The 16487-nt window shown below is 40.3% G+C and overlaps 1 protein-coding gene across 15 annotated transcripts in view; it reads right to left on the minus strand.

The window, feature by feature from the left end:
- The window catches only part of LTBP1 (latent transforming growth factor beta binding protein 1), a 402947-nt gene that overhangs the window by 27795 nt on the left and 358665 nt on the right, over positions 1-16487 (minus strand). For all 15 annotated transcript variants that reach the window (XM_045447182.1, XM_045447179.1, XM_045447178.1 and 12 more), the window contains 4 exons: positions 4500-4676; positions 3663-3749; positions 1637-1765; positions 582-722 (listed from right to left, as the gene is read on the minus strand). In XM_045447182.1, coding sequence (XP_045303138.1) covers positions 582-722; positions 1637-1765; positions 3663-3749; positions 4500-4676 — 534 coding nt within the window. The remainder of the gene's footprint in view (positions 1-581; positions 723-1636; positions 1766-3662; positions 3750-4499; positions 4677-16487) is intronic.

Consider the following 16487-nt stretch of genomic DNA (forward strand, 5'->3'; position numbering starts at 1 on the left):
CAGCCTCTTCTGTGTCCTTCAGTCCAGTCAAGCAAACCTGATTATCTTTTCCTGAACTCACATCTTCCTCAGTTGCTTTTGAGGGTGAAATGTGACGAACAGGCACAGAAGAGCTCTGCCATCGGCTCAGCCGATCTATATTCTCTTGTCGATTAAATATGTGTAGGGTACTGAATCTCCTACATACTGTGATGCATCTTATCATTTTTCTTCTTATTCTCTCTCATTTTTAAAAACTGTTCATCTATTTTTAAGAGAGAGCCAGAGAGAGAGAGAGAAGGGGAGGGTCAGAGAAAGAGGGAGACAGAGGATCCAAAGCAGGCTCTGCTCAGTCAGTGCAGAGCTCCATGAGGGGCTTGAACTCACCAACTGTGAGATTATGACCTGAGCTGAAGTCAGATGCTTAACTGACTAAGCCACCCAGGCACCCCTTCTCTCTTATTATTTTTAGCATCTCATTTTAATTACTCTAAAATACCCAAGGAGTCAATTTTTCTATTTCCCAGTAGCTCACAGTTCAGTCAAAAGGAAAACCTTGACATTTATTTGGACAGAGACTTGCATCTCACATCCAAACATACCATGTGATTCAGTTGGTCGTATACATCTTTTTTCTGAAGCATCCAGGACCATTGGATGGGTACAGAAGCAGTTATAAGAGCCTTCTGTATTAACACATTGGCCATCAATACAACTATTGGGGTCCTGACATTCATCCATATCTTAAAAGAAAAAAAATTAAAGAAAATCAACAATTAGTTGTACCTCATACACTCACCAAACTTTATACACTGCTAAATTGAGTCTAGATTACAGAGGCTGCCACATTTTAATTAACTACACATCATCATCCAAAAGAGAACAGCTTTGACTATAAAAATATTAAGTTGTATTGATTGGAACAATAAGGTTTCCCTGCTGCTGCTGACATTAAAGAAAGAAAGAAAACATTTAGGAACAGGATATGCTTAGAAATTTAAGATAAAATGCCTCTTTATGACAGTTTTAAAACTATTTCCTTTTGCTATGTTTTTCTGCCTAGTGTATATGGTTTTCTGCTTAAGCCTTAAAGTCTGGGTCAGTATTTAAAAATGACTTTCACTTGCATGGTATGAGTGATGAAACAGGAGGCTCCCCAGACCGAAAGAACACTTCAGTTAAACCAGTGACCTGAATTATAATTCCACATTGAATATTAACTCTTTGCTTGAAATCTGTTCCAAAAGTAGGAAGGAGGTTTTTTTTTTTTTTTTTTTTTCAACGTTTATTTATTTTTGGGACAGAGAGAGACAGAGCATGAACGGGGGAGGGGCAGAGAGAGAGGGAGACACAGAATCGGAAACAGGCTCCAGGCTCCGAGCCATCAGCCCAGAGCCTGACGCGGGGCTCGAACTCACGGACCGCGAGATCGTGACCTGGCTGAAGTCGGACGCTTAACCGACTGCGCCACCCAGGCGCCCCTGAAGGAGGTTTTTTTATTTTCTTAAATCTTGCTCAAAAAAAAAGATCCATAAACCATTTACAGGTCTTTTCAACATGTGACTTAGATGCAAAGCAATTGTTTTGACTACACAGCATCACTTATTTTTTTCCATCTGTATATTTTCAGAGCACCCTGTATCCTCCTAATACTTACCAAAGCACTGCAATTTGACGGGATCATAGTATGTCCCCTGCTTACAGTAGCATTCATAACCAGGCTGAGTGTTCAGACAGAAGCCATTTTTGCAGATTTCTTGCCCAAAGAGCAGGCATTCATCTGCATCTATGGGGGGCAAAATGGTGAAAGAGAAGACTGAGCTTTGGTCTTTGAGTTAAAAACAGTCTAACGAATACTGGGCTTCAGTTGACTTAGATATTATAATATTCATAGTCCAAAGAATCTTCAGATACAACAGGAGAAAATTCTTAAAGTTAAGCCTAACTCACAGATGTAGAAACAGAATCTGTGACATTTGGGGAACAATGTCCAAAACATTATTGGAGGAGGTCTTTTTGTAAATATAATTTCTGGGTCACTACCTCCTATCCAATGAAATAGTTTATGAACTTCACAATGCAAACAACAGTATTTTCTCAAGAATATACCTTTTAAGAAATGTGCCTTTCTCTAAATGTGTATGTTGGCTCATGAACTAACTGGAATGAAGAAAAATCCCCACAAAGAGTTTGATGGAACTTGATGAGTCTGTCTCGGTGATAATGACGAAGCACAAGTTCTGAAGGTCTTGGAAGGCCCATTTCTCCACAGAACATAAAGTGCTCACCGTCTGCAAACCTCAGTTTACTGTGGTAAGTTGGGGACAATAGGAACATCTGCCTGACAGGAATGAAGCAATTAAATGAGAAAAATCCATGAAGAAGATTCCACAGACTCTCAAAAAGTGTTTATCCCTTGCTTTCATTGCTATTATTATTACCATCAGTTCTAGCATTTTAGAGCAAATGTCATGTCATAAAAAAAAAAAAAATCATAGGCTTCATGGATGAATCACTCAAAGTTACACAGCTGGAAAATGGCAAAGTCAAGTCCATAATACATAGCTGTTTGGATCTGCAACCAATATTCCAACCATTTACAGCACTGCTAAGACAGGGTGAGGAGGAACTTATTTTTATATGAAAGAGAGGGCGACTTTATGGTAAAATCAGGGCTCTGTTCCATAATATGAAGTGAGATTTAACTATATGCCTGCAAAAACAAAGTATGATATTTGTGAACTTGAAAACTATTAAACACATACTACAAATCAAGGCTTCTTGTTATTTAATTGGACTGAATCATAGATTTATTTAAAAAGCACATATGGAATTTCTTATCCAGCTACTGAGTATCATTAAAACAGTAGTTCTCAAAAACGGATGGACAATAAAAATGTTTAGTCTGTTTTCCAGCCACTTAGCAGTTTTCAGTATTAGACTATAAAGGGAAGAAAAAAACCCCATAGTGTATATAAGAGGTCATAATATCTCTATCATGGAAATGTCAAAAGTGAGTAGTTAACAAGGAAATACTCATAGATGTGGCTTAAATTTCACCAAAATAAAAAGATTGTGCATTTATTTAAGAATTCTAGATTACCAACATTAAATACACAAAACACATTTACTTTAGTTTTCTTCTTTTCCATTCCTTATGATGAATCTGTAGCCATTAGTCAAAGCATCTTAGCAAATAGTAGGATGAGTTCTAAAAAAAAGTCAAGAATCTTAGCTTTGTTGATGACCACAAAGACCAATATAATGATGGTCAAAATTATATGGTCTTAGCTTGTATTATTTATAATATACCTCTGGAATAAAAGCATAAATTTATTAAAATTTATTAGGCACCTCCTAGGTACAGAGTTTTAAGTATTTCTAGTATATTATCTCATTTAATCCTCACGATAACCCTTGAGACATCATTCCTATCTCTGCGATGAAGAGATGGAAACTCAGGAGGGTCACATGACATCCCAGGGCTGTGTGGTCTTAAGTATTCTAACTCCCAAGACCAAACGCTGCCCAGAGTTGACAGGTGCCTTCCCCTAGAAGAATTAAAGGCTTTCTAATCAGTTTCTATGATGAGAAGAGCTATAACTCTGTGGAGCCCAAGCCATGCTTTCACTGGAATGCTGATATGCACACGTGTTACAAATTCATTTCTGTTTGATTCTGACCTTTATAGTTCTCATCACCAGCATCATAAGAGGATTCTCCAGTGGGGACAAAGCCTTTCCCTCTAGGACACATTTCAGCGAATTCAGCTGATTTCAGGAGAGACAAAAAAAAAAACAGTTAAAAAGAGAAAAAAATAAACATTCTCCATTAATGTGTGTTTTAAATTTTGAAATTCAGTTTTTGGTTTTTTTTCCCCCAGACTCCATTAACTTTAACGCAACTCTTGTCATCTATTCTGGACAAATAAATTCAGTATAATTTCCAAAATTATGGATTAGGTGCAAATAAATCTAATGACTTTAAAATTTTTTACTTGTAATTAAAAAAAAAAAAAAACCCCTCCTAGTTCATGCACTTCTCATTTACCAACGTTTTGACTGATGTTATGACTTACTTTTCCATTACTGTGGTTTCTAGCATTTTAAAGGTTGAATAAGATTCCAGTCAGGCAAGATCTTAGCCTAAATATGCAAGCTCTAGCTACGGATAACGTGGGATCAGTTTTAGCCAAAAAAGACGGGTTTTAACTTAAAAATGGAATAAAACCGAATTGCCTTTCTGCCAAAATATCATATGGAACCTTACTGTAATAGTGTATTCTGCGATGGACTGATGTTAAGTTTAAGAATTCATTTTGAGGTGGGATGAGGGGGATGGCTCCAGCTCTGAATGAAAACGTACTGTACGGTAATCTCATCTCGATGCCACTACGGCAGGTACCAGTCAATGTCATCCTTTCAAGGCTTCAGTGCAGCAACCAAAATGAGAAGCTTCCAAGGCCCTGGACACCACGGGACCCAACCCAAGTGTGAACACACTGCTCAGCTGGTCCTTACCAGTCCCCACGACAGGGCAAGGGAAGATCTCACAGTTGTCTCCCCAGCCGGCACCGGAGGTACAGCAGCACTCTTGTTTGGTGACATTGGGGGCCAGCACATTATCGCAGAGACTGGCATCGTTTAGATTATAGTAGCATTCTTTCTTTTCTTCTTTGGGTTGATCATCATCTAAGTCTAAAGAGAGTGGAGAGAGTGAAAGGGGGGCCTCTAGGACACACCAGATGGGTATCACAACAGAGCGGAAAACACAATAATAAAGAGATAGACGGGGGTGGGGGAGGGTGCCAGCAGCATTTCATTTACACAAAACGGCCTTCTGCTTCAGGTGTGGGTCCTTCCACTTCAAGATAAAAATGCACTGGAATCCGGAATTTTGATACATTTCTAACACACCCCAAAAGTGTAAATCTGTCAAAATCATTTTCTTTTACATTAAACCAATTGCTATACTCCTATAAATTTGGCCGTGAGAAGAGTTTCCATATCTGCTTTCTTGCCAAACATAGGCCCATTCTATGTGAGCTATAACACCTACTTAAATCAATGAAAATTTTCCCCAACATTTGACCAGAGATGTGGGGCCACACAAAATATTTAACTCTTAGGTGGTTATTTGAATCAACAATGCCCCAATCTTTTCTGAACAGTACAAGGCAGAGTATAATAACCAGGAAAACACTGCAATCACCCCAAACCTATAAAATAACCTTTTGTTACTGAAAGTCTACTTAAAATGCTGCAAATATAGGACTTTGAATGAAACAATGAGTGCCAGCTAAGCCTTGGGGTAGAATTTCAAGGCTCGGTTCTAGTCCTGGCTCATGTGTGTTCTAGAGGAATATATTTTCCAACAGACTCAGTTTAACCCTCTGTGATAAAAGACAAAGTGATATGAGAGAATACAAACAATGAGAACAAAATTCACTTACTTTCAGATAATACTATAAATGATTTAATCCCATCAGATTTATAGCCTATGAACAAGACTGTGCTTTTAAAAGCTTTTAAAAGTACTGTATTTGGGGGCGCCTGGGTGGCTCCGTTGCTTAAGTCTGACTCTTGATTTTGGCTCAGGTCATGATCTCACAGTTCATAGGTTTGAGCCCACATCTGGTTCTGTGGTGACAGTGCGGAGTCTGCTCAGGATTCTCTCTCTCTACCTCTCTCTCTGCTCCTCCCCTACCTTCTCTCTCAAAATAAATAAATAAAACTTAAAAAAAGGTCAGTATTTTGAGAGTAGGCTTGTAAAGTGGTCTAATCTCTTCTCTACCATATGCTGCAGAGTTCAGTTACTGTGTATGATCCAGTTAGGACTTATTAATAGTTTTTATTTTATGCTATATCAAATAAAAAGCTGACTACTGCCATGACAATTACTTAGATTAATTTCAATGAAATATTTTCATTAGAACGCTTCTTAGATATGAAGAAACTACAAGGACAAAGGGAAAACATTTGCCAGTGAGGATAAGACCTGAATGTCAACACCTACGTTTGTTTTGCGGTTGGTGCACAATTAATTAGGAAGGTTTAAGGAGTTATTTCCACAATAGTGCCCTATATACTTATTTTGGCAGGGTCAGATTGACTGTAAGGACTAGATTAATAAGCCACTTAGCAAAAGTGTTCCTAAAATAGAATTCCACAAAATTCCATCAGAAAAGCGACTACCCTTTCTTTCCTCCTAGGGCAAGGAAAACAAGCAAAATGGCAAACAAAACTCTGATGTACATTATTACTCTCAAAACACAGAACATCAATGAGAATGTAGAAGATCCCTTTCACAATTGATTGTGGCTGTTAGATCATTCTATCTTTGACATAATTCAGGCTGGATTCTAAGTCAGTGTCAATAGCTGATGGCAAATTCCAACCTTGAATACAGGTCCAGGAAAAAGAGGAAATGCTGATTTCTACAAAAGATTATGAAGTGGTTTTAAGTACATTTCCTTGGATGCGAAATCAGATAAAACTTGCCACAGCCCTCATCTCTTCTAGCTTTCAAGTGTGCAAAAGACAGAAATGTGTTGTGCCCACACGCAGAGAGCAGTCAACCACCGCTTCCTTCTCTTTACGAGGGGCTCCAAGCTCTTATAAACAGAATTCTTTGGGAAAAGGGCATTTGAAGTTATTACTAAAATCCACCATGAGTCTTGCAGAAAAATTTATAAACTTTCCCCCAACACTTGTAAATTAATTGGCAGCCCATTACTCATGATTTTGCTCATTTTATTCAGTTGACCTGAAAGTACAGCTATTAACGTATGCATTTGGAAATACAAATCAAATCAGCAGCGTAATTAGCTTGTCAATCAAGTTTACAGTCTGTGCAAAGAGAGGGCTGAATAATTGTTTTCTTCTTGCGTTCCAAGTTGTAAGTATGTCATGGCATTTCTTACAACATGGAATACTATACAGTAGGGCATCATGAAAACTGCTATATTCCTAAGTAATCAGACACCAGAGGTTTATGTAGGAGACAAAAACTTATATATATATATATATATATATATATATATATATATATATGTGTATATATATATACATATATATATACACACCTAGGCCTGTTTTCTACAATGTTTGTTATATTCATAGCACATAAACTAAGAAATAAAATTATCTTTTTTCTTTTTCTTTTTTGGAAGGAAACTCACAAGTTTTTGCATAAGGGAGACAACCAGTAATATCATCCTATTATTCAGGTTTTACATCGGTTGTTACAAGTTTTGTTTTTTATCCCAGCAGTTTGAAAGCTCAATGTTTATACAGCTGAAACTGGGGGTTAGTCAGGCCCTCATCTGTGTTTGGAAAGAGATGCAAATTCTTTTCAAAAAAACCAGTCCACAAAGGTCATTTTGTGAAACAACAGCAATTTCCCTATCTTTCTAACCTTTAAATAATTAACTTCCTAGAGCATTTTTCCACTGGGGCGGGGGGGGGGGGGGGGGGGGGGAACTCATCAGTAAACACAATGCAATGTGATTTCTTTAAAGAATCTCTATGAGTTTAGGTCACTTGCTGCCACAGGAAGAATGGTTAAATTGCCAAGCAATTTTAAAAGATCTAATCAATGGATAGTAAAGTGCCAGGCATTAAAAAGAATAAATTTTATTTTTATTAAAGATTTTATGAGTAACATGAGCCATACTACATACCTCATGCCACAGACTTCTAAGAAATATACTACCTCTCCTCCGGTATCTTCGGATTTGATTTTTCAATTTTATTAAGAGGTTGGCATCACATCTATGTATAAACAGCAATTTGCATAGTCTAATCCTAGGGTATGGAAGATGGTAAGAAGTGAGTTTTTTGAACTTTTACACATGTTTCTGAAACAATTTTTACAGAGGCCCTTTCTTGTGATCCACAGAGCAACTCCATGAAACAGTATGTGCAGGTTACAAAGCATCCTTACTTTCCAGAAGAGACGATTTAGGTTGGGTCCAATGTCTCATGCCTGTTGCCTTCCCGAAACCTCTTCTATGGGGCTCAGCTTCTTAGCATCTCAACTAGCATGAGTTTGTTTTATTTATTTATTTTTTCACTTCTTTGAGACAAATGGGGAGGGGACAGCAGATAATCCTTGCTGGTGTAGACTTTAGCCACGAGGTCACATAGAGTATAATCATGTTCCCTGGCTCTGAAGAGAAAGTCATGGATTGAGTTATATGGTGCCACTTATGAAGAACACTTTCTAGAAACATCTTCTCTCTTGGTTCCTCAGAAAGAAGAAGATGTGGTGTTCATTTAGAGGATGGTTTCCTTCGGTCTAATCTTAGCCTTGCTGTCAGGTTGAGGAAATCTGCAACATTTTTCTAATTAAGGGAGACACGAGCATTCTAAATGGGCCCCTGTCTTTCAATTTCCATTTGCAAAGTATTCTGAAGGCTTTTATGAGCTAATCTTCTTCATACCTTTCTGGGACAGTCAGGTTTACGACAATGACCAAAGACCCATGAGCAAATACCCATGAGCAAACAATGCCTCCAAGTAAAACACCTGCTAGAGTCCTAAAAAGGCATCAATTTATATAACTCTAACCCTGGTAATGTTCAGTGAATTACTTTCAACTCAATCATTCACAAAGCTTTATTCCGTTTTTTATTTTAAAATCACCATAGGCACTAATGTTTTATACCAACTCATGTTTTTTATTGTTTTTCATTATTTTTTTAATGTTTATTTATTTTTGAGAGGGAGAGAGACAGAGCACAAGCAGGGGAGGGGCAGAGAGAGAGGGAGACCAAGGGAGACCCAGAATTCGAAGCAGGTTCCAGGCTCTGAGCTGTGAGTACAGAGCCTGGTATCTGAGCTGAAATCAGACGCTTAACCCACTGAGCCACCTAGGCGCCCCAACTCCTGTTTTTTATGGGAAAAGAATTTTTAGCATAATATTCTAAGAAGGAATAAAAGAGAACTTGAAAATTCACATATTTCCTTTTTTTCCTAGTTTTCTCCAAGACTTGAAAAATAAAAAGCGTGTGTGTTTTTCAAGTTTATTTATTTTGAGAGAAAGTGAGAATCCAAGAACAAGTTTGAGAGCAAGTGAAAGAGGGAGGGAGAGACAGAATCCCAATCTCTGTGCCAATCTGTCAGCACAGAGCCCCATGTGAGACTTGACCCCACGAACCATGAGACCATCACCTGAGCCGAAATGAAGAGTCAGACGCTTAACCAACTGAGCCCTCCAGATGTCCCAAAAGTGTGTGTCTTTTAGGTGGAATTCAGGAGAGAGCCATTGTTGAGTTTCAGAAAACAAGCACGGACAATAGGAGTGGGCTGAACAGGAATGAATGCAAGGAAAAAGGGAGAATGGGAACAGATGGTAAAGATATGGACCAAGTCAAAAGATTAGAAAGCCAAGCATAAGAGAAAAAGCACTTGGAAGAGGACTCCTCCACCCAGTTCCTGTCCTTAAGTCAAGCAGATGGGGGAGTCAGCCTGTGACAACGCTAAGGGAGCAAGTGTAGGGCGCCTAAGCCACACTCCACAGGGATAGGGTGGGCAGGGCTACCAGAGAAGGCTGCCTGGAGAGCTGACATGTGAACCAACTTCTTCAAAAATAACTTTAGAGAAACTGGACAGGAGATAAGGTGGACAGGGGTGACGAGGAATAAAAAGGACGACTGTACTCAGGTCTGGACAGAGCGGAGTGAGGGGAGTGGTGGTCTGTGAAGGAAGTCACTGAAGGTGACAGAGAGCCCGGGAGGCGCTGTCATGCAAGAAGCGACAGCCGTGTTCCTGATTTAGGCACTGGGTAGAGGACGATGCCACTCTCTGAGACTCACCTCATGGCCTCAACTTAAAAGGCAGGCAATAAATACCAGCCAGGTTGAATGAAGGTTCTTTGTTTTTGTTTCTTTTTCCAGCAAAGGAACTGAAGAGAACAGGGGAAACGAGCCTGAGATAACAACAGGCTGGGGCCGGGGGGCAGGGGGAGGGGGGTGGCGGGAGAGAAAGCCTGTGATTCATGGAGACAGGACTGGACACCGGGAATGTCAGAACAAGACCGGGGTGAAAGAGGAGGCTCCTGAAAGAAGAAGGACGTTCCGTGGAGAAAGAAAAACGGGTGTGACACACAGAGACATGTGAGCAGGTGGCGACCGTGGAGACAGAGAAGAGGCCGGATGTCACAGCAGGAAGCGTCGTGGCAAAACGCTGTCACAGGTGCATTGTGAGGGTCTGTGAAGATGATTGGGACAGTAACGCCACATCTGAGGTGACAGGTAAAATATCAGGAAATGTTTAAAGGAAATGTACCAACCCTTCCTCGTTGGGCCATATTTATAGCAAATGCCAGAGCCCCAAATGACTGCTGCCGCACCAGTGTGGGCATCTCCTGTCTCAAGAACATGCAATGGCTCATATCCAGTTGGAGTCTGTCACTTGCATCAACTGCCATCAGTTCATTCAAACACGGACATCTCCTCACTTAAAAACTCAGATGTTATTTTACATCTTATATATAGCAAGTAAAAAATTTCATAAAAGTAAAAGCACAGTTTGGTAATTAGTAAATTCTTCTATGCTCTTTGAACGTGGGAAGAAACCTGACTGAACTTTTTTCCCCCCAAATGAGTATGTTCTCCCTAGCCTTACCTATATTTATAGTATAGATCTATTACAAACACACAGTAAGACCTCAGGAGTTTTACGGCATTTTACAATGTTTGCATTTTAAATACTATGCTCTCACTGTCTTTCATTTTTTTTTTTTTTCCCATCGGAGGTCTTTTTTTCTAATCAGAAATTATTTTTAAAAAACTGTCTCAATGTTAATTTATTTTACAGGTTAACTAAACACATAAAAAAAAAAAACCTACTCCGCCAAATGTAACAGTTCAATGATATTATATGTGGTTTCCTGCCTTTAAAAAAATATGTACGTACATAAAACCTGTAGCGGACCTCTCTAGGAGGAGAACAAGGATGCTCTTTGAGTTCAATTGTCAGAATCAGGAGGATGATTTACACGTGTCCCTTGACAGCAGGGAAACGCTTTCATTCTTCTGTTCTACTTGTTATTTAACCGAAACACATGAAGGAACCATCCGCCCTACAAGGAAGTATAAATAGATCATTCCTCATTCAAGTGTGGCCTCCAATCTATCTCTGATAAAACGAATCAGTACTTAATTCTACAGAACTAGCTGGGAATGACACCATAAATACAGAGGGGATACACTCTTGAATGTCGAGACGCAGTTTGATTCAAGAGGTAGTGAGTGTCTGCCATAGGTGAGGCAGTGAGCAAGGTTACAGGGGACGCAAAGATGAGTAAGGCAGAGTATAAGGGTCCTGCCGCCTGCCAGTGGCTTTGGACTTCACGCTGTAGGCAGCAATAAGCAGCAAAAACTTGTGATGAGCACTGGGTGTTGTAGGTGGTGATCAATCACTACATCCTACACCTGACACTAGTGTTGCACTGAGTGTTAACGAACCGGAATTTAAGTAAAATCTTGAATAAAAATAAATATAAAACCAGATTCATGTTTTGAAAACATCAATGGTGGCAACAGCAAGGAAGAGGAATCGGTGGGAGGGGATGGAGGGAAGTCAGGAAGCTACCGCCATGGTCCAGGTAAGAGTTGCTGAAGGACTGGCCCAGGGCAGTGGTAACACAGGAGCAGGGAGAGCTGAAGGACACTGTTGAGATAGAATTGGCAGAATGTTCTGGAGGCTTGGATGAATGGGGAGAAAAATTGAGGTGTGATGTCAGGATTTCCAGGACTGATGTTTGGCAATTAATGAGTGAACACAGGTTGGAGAAGGGATGGTAATGAATTTGGTTTGGGGATAATTTCAGGCAGATACACTGACAAGACACCCTGGGAGAAAGGGCCAATAATAGGCAGCTAGAAATAGGAGTGTGGCTCTGAGGACAGAGGCGGAGGCAGAAGATACTTGGCAGGCTGCATCACGTAAGTAAGAGTTGACTCAGAGAAGACGATTAAATATCCCAAGAGAAGAACAGAGAGTAAAAGAGGCCTAAACATGCAACTCCCCGGGACATTATTATTTAAGGAATGGGCTGAGGAAAAAGAGTCTGGAAACGAGAAAGAAAAAGACCAGAGCAAGAGGGAGGAGGATGGGGGAAGGAATGTCCTAAATCAATCAGAAGGAAAGCAGGCGGAGGGAAGACGGGAAACCACGGTCAGTTGTTTCACAAGAAGGAATGAACAGCGAGACGAATGGCTTTAGCATGTAGGTGCTCTCCACTGGCCCAAGGGAAAGGCGCTCTGCGCAGACAAGCCTGGGGGCCCTGGATCAAATGGGGGACAGTTCTGTGGAGGTAGGTGGAGCCTGGAGGTCCCCATCAAAGAATCTGGAGGCCAGCACGGTGACAGAGATTATTCCTGGGTGGTGCCACTGTGGGGGATTTTCATTTTTGATATATTTTCGTATAAGCCAATTTTCTGAGAAGAATATGCATTGTTTTAAATAAAATCACATGCATTATTTTTTTTCAAAAAGAAAGCCAGTTTAAAAAAAAATGTTTATTTATTTATTTTGAGAGAGAGAGAGTGTGAGCAGGGGAGGGGTAGAGAGAGAGGGGGAGAGAGAATCCCAAGCAGGCTTTGCACTCCTGATACAGAGCCCCACATGGGGCCCGATCCTATGAACCCAGAGATCACGACCTGAGCCAAAACTAAAGGCCGGACCAACTGAGCCACCAGGTGCCCAGGAAGCCAATTGTTAGAGGTTGAAGTCATGGGGTCCTCGGCCTCGAGAAGGGGAATGGCAAAGTGGAAAAGATCCCGGGGTTAGGTTCCCGCACAGCCCTAGCTGTGGGACCCTAAGAAGAGCATTCAGAGTTTCTCCTTGGGCCTCGGCTTCCTGACAGGTAAATACAGGAGCTGGGCTAGAAAACCATGAAGGTGCTTCCTAGTTGTAGAAGCCTAGGCTCTACCTTGTGATGTGAGAATAAGCTCTCAAACACATTAGAGAAAAATGGATATTTAAGAAAACGCTGCAATAAACTGCATAAAGAACAATTCTTCTATAATGCAAATAATCACTCCAGTTTATGTTGTATAATTTCTGATCTCGTTTATTTGCTTTTCTTCAAGTGAGGAACACCTGCCTCGATTATAACATGTATCTTTTTTGTGTTCTTTTCCTTATACCTTCTGTTTTAAAAATAAGCTCAGTTCCTACCCCAGAGTCTCCTCTGTGCACCAATCAAGACAGAGAGCAGCATTTTGTGGGTAAGGCTTGAAGGCTGCAGTTGCCAAGACCACATATTTACTGCTTCTTTCAGAGTGCCCGAGGACATAAAGTTTTTATGGAGCAATTATCACAGGCACTGAGAAAATAAAAGCATCAGGCTATATTTCATATCCATACCCTCTTACACGTGATGAGTGGCATGGACATTTTTTAGTTCTTTCCGTTGCAGGTGCTTTTAGGCAATGTACAACAATGTAAATCAGTGGCCAAAGGCCCAGGCAGTGAAAACCATTAGACCAGACCTAAAAAATACTAGGTGGGAGCCAAGAAGTAGTTTAGAAACAAAAACCCTAGGACATTAAAATTCAAAAGTACCATAAAGGCTACCTGGTACAATACCCTGCTGGGAAGGGGGTACCCTTCGACCAGTGGGTATCCCACTTGTTTTGGGACACGTCTAGGGAAACACCCATAATTTCATGACCATTACCTACCCCTAGTTATTGGGAAATTCTGTGCACTGATCTGCAATCTGCCTTCCTGACATCACCCCTTGGCTCCTGTTCTGTCCTCAGTCCGACTCCACTGTGGATCGTGCTGCTGCTCATTGGTGGGATCCCCTCCGACTGGGGAACTTTAGCAGCTTAGTAAAATTCATCTTTCTTGCAAATTCATCTTTCCTTTCCAAATTACTTTTCAGGAAGGATGAGATCTGAGCTGTTGGTCTAGAATGTATATAGTGAAATTATTCTGAATCTTTGTTAAAAACCCTCACTTAAATTTGGTATAAAAAGTTTTGTTCTGGGGCGCCTGGGTGGCGCAGTCGGTTAAACGTCCGACTTCAGCCAGGTCACGATCTCGCGGTCCGTGAGTTCGAGCCCCGCGTCAGGCACTGGGCTGATGGCTCAGAGCCTGGAGCCTGTTTCCGATTCTGTGTCTCCCTCTCTCTCTGCCCCTCCCCCGTTCATGCTCTGTCTCTCTCTGTCCCAAAAATAAATAAACGTTGAAAAAAAAAAAATTAAAAAAAAAAAAGTTTTGTTCTGGGTAACGGCAGATCCTTTGGTTGGAGTAGGATACAAACTCTTCTAGATGGCCCCCATTTAACCAACTTGTTGCGTTAACCAATGTTCTCTTGCCCTCTGAAAGGCACCCAGGCCTGTGCCCACAGCAGGTGGAATGCTCACAGCCAGGAAGCTGCTCTTGGGCAGAAGCACACATTTCCTGTTCTCACATGCTGAGCTGTATGCTGACCAAGACTCATCTGTGATTATTCTCAAACATTCTGTGCCAGTGTATTAATTACTGTAATTACATAATTAAACAGTATGTACACCAATAAAGTATGAATTGTGAGGAGTTGTTTATAGAACAAGTTAAAGACTAAAGTTAATTCAGTAAATGGAACGCTATCAAATTAGGTGTGGATAAGACAACTGTAGGGGTGCCTGGGTGGATCAGTCACTTAAGCATCCGACTTCGGCTCAGGTCATGATCTTCCAGTTTGTGAGTTCGAGCCCTGCATCAGGCTCTGTGCTCACAGCTCAGAGCCCGGAGCCTGCTTCAGATTCTGTGTCTCCCTCTCTCTCTGCCCCTCCCCTGCTCATGCTCTGTCTCTGTCTCTGCCTCTCTCTCTCAAAGATAAACGTTAAAAGAAGACAACTACACAAAAATTGAGAAAAACGATAAAAATCTAGAGGAATTTTACACTCACGTACTTGGCAAAGGCCTTTAAATTCTTTCTCCCTTTAAAGTAGGTGGTGGAGATCATGCGTAATGTAGTTTATGCAAGACAAGCCATGCAGGACTCTTAAGAGTGGACTTGTACTCAAAACAAGTTCTCAGCCCTCCTTCAAAGATTGGCAAATGAACGTACATTGATACGCTTTAAGTGAAAATTTAAATATTTAGAAGCTATATTATCTTTTCCAGGATTCCTAGCTTCAAATGCCTTTTCAAACGGCAGGTCAATTAAACAGCCCTGCTCAAGTCGGGCAGAGAAGTCTCCTCCTGCAGTTGACAGCTGGCCTGCCTCTCAGGACCCTGACAGAGAATTGCTCAGATGAAGATATCATCATAGACAATCTGAAGGCTGCATATAATCAGTTACAGTTCGCCAGGAACTCTGCAGATTGAGGTATGGTAGAGCTGCCAGAAACAAGATAAATTAGTCAGATTATACTGACATGGACCAATAAAAACAACTGGGTATGTATAATATTTAGCAGAACCCAGAGAACTATGGGGAAAATATGTAAGAAACCATAAAAGAAAAGATTAGATACAAAGAGGAAGGAGAAACTATGTATCTATTGGCAGCTTTATGAAGCTGAGTATTCAAAACCAAGTTCTTTAAAAACGCAGGACAGTACTTAGTGAATTCTGACTGGAAGAACTTTCCAGAAAGAGTCAGTCAGTCGATGAGAGCAAGGACTCTAAGGGAGGAAAAAAGGCAAAGCAAATGTTAGGGACTTAATTAAAGAAAAGCTTAAAAACAGGAGATGAGGAACAAAGCTTACAAAATGAATCACTGTACAGTTTTAAGCAGCAGTTAAAAAAATTTTTTTTCAAGTTTATTTATTTGAGATCTTGAAAGAGAGAGGGTAGAGAGAAAGGGAGTGAGAAAGAACGCCAAGAAAGCTCTACACCATCAGTGCAGAGCCTGACGGCGGGGCTTGAACCCACAAACCGTGAAATCATGACCTGAGCCAAAATCACGAGTCAGATGTTGAACCAACTACACCACGCAGGCGTCCCTAAGAAGCCATTTATGATGAACTACTCCAGTTCACCAAATATGATTCAGGTGGTCTCACGATCCTATTAAGGTACTATTAATCTCCAAAAAAAGAAATGAACAAACTTTAGGATCCCAGACATTTACCTAAACTGAATCTACGTGAAGTGAATGAACCATTCCCTGATGTTGCTGAAACATTCCAGCAAAAAAATACCTATCTAGGAAAAAGCATAGTTAAAAAGGTCCACCATTTCAGAACAGATCATAAAAGGATGAGAAATAGATATCCCTTAAGTATTTGGATCATAGCTTACTATTTTAATACTTCATATAGTACTCTGCCATTAACAAATGCCTTTTACATATAGGATTTTTTTTTTAATCATAAAATTCTGTGAGGTAAATAAAACCTTTCTATTTTACAAGTGAGAAAACCAAACCTCATAAATGTGGAATGATATGCCCAAGCTTACACAGCTGGAAAATCACAGACCACCATGGTTATTCCAATTTGAGGTAGTATAAGAAATTTAGAAAATAAAAGAAAAGGCTAAAATTTCCATTAATTCCAA

This window comes from Leopardus geoffroyi, chromosome A3 (genome assembly GCF_018350155.1).
Source record: "Leopardus geoffroyi isolate Oge1 chromosome A3, O.geoffroyi_Oge1_pat1.0, whole genome shotgun sequence".
NCBI lineage: Eukaryota > Metazoa > Chordata > Mammalia > Carnivora > Felidae > Leopardus > Leopardus geoffroyi.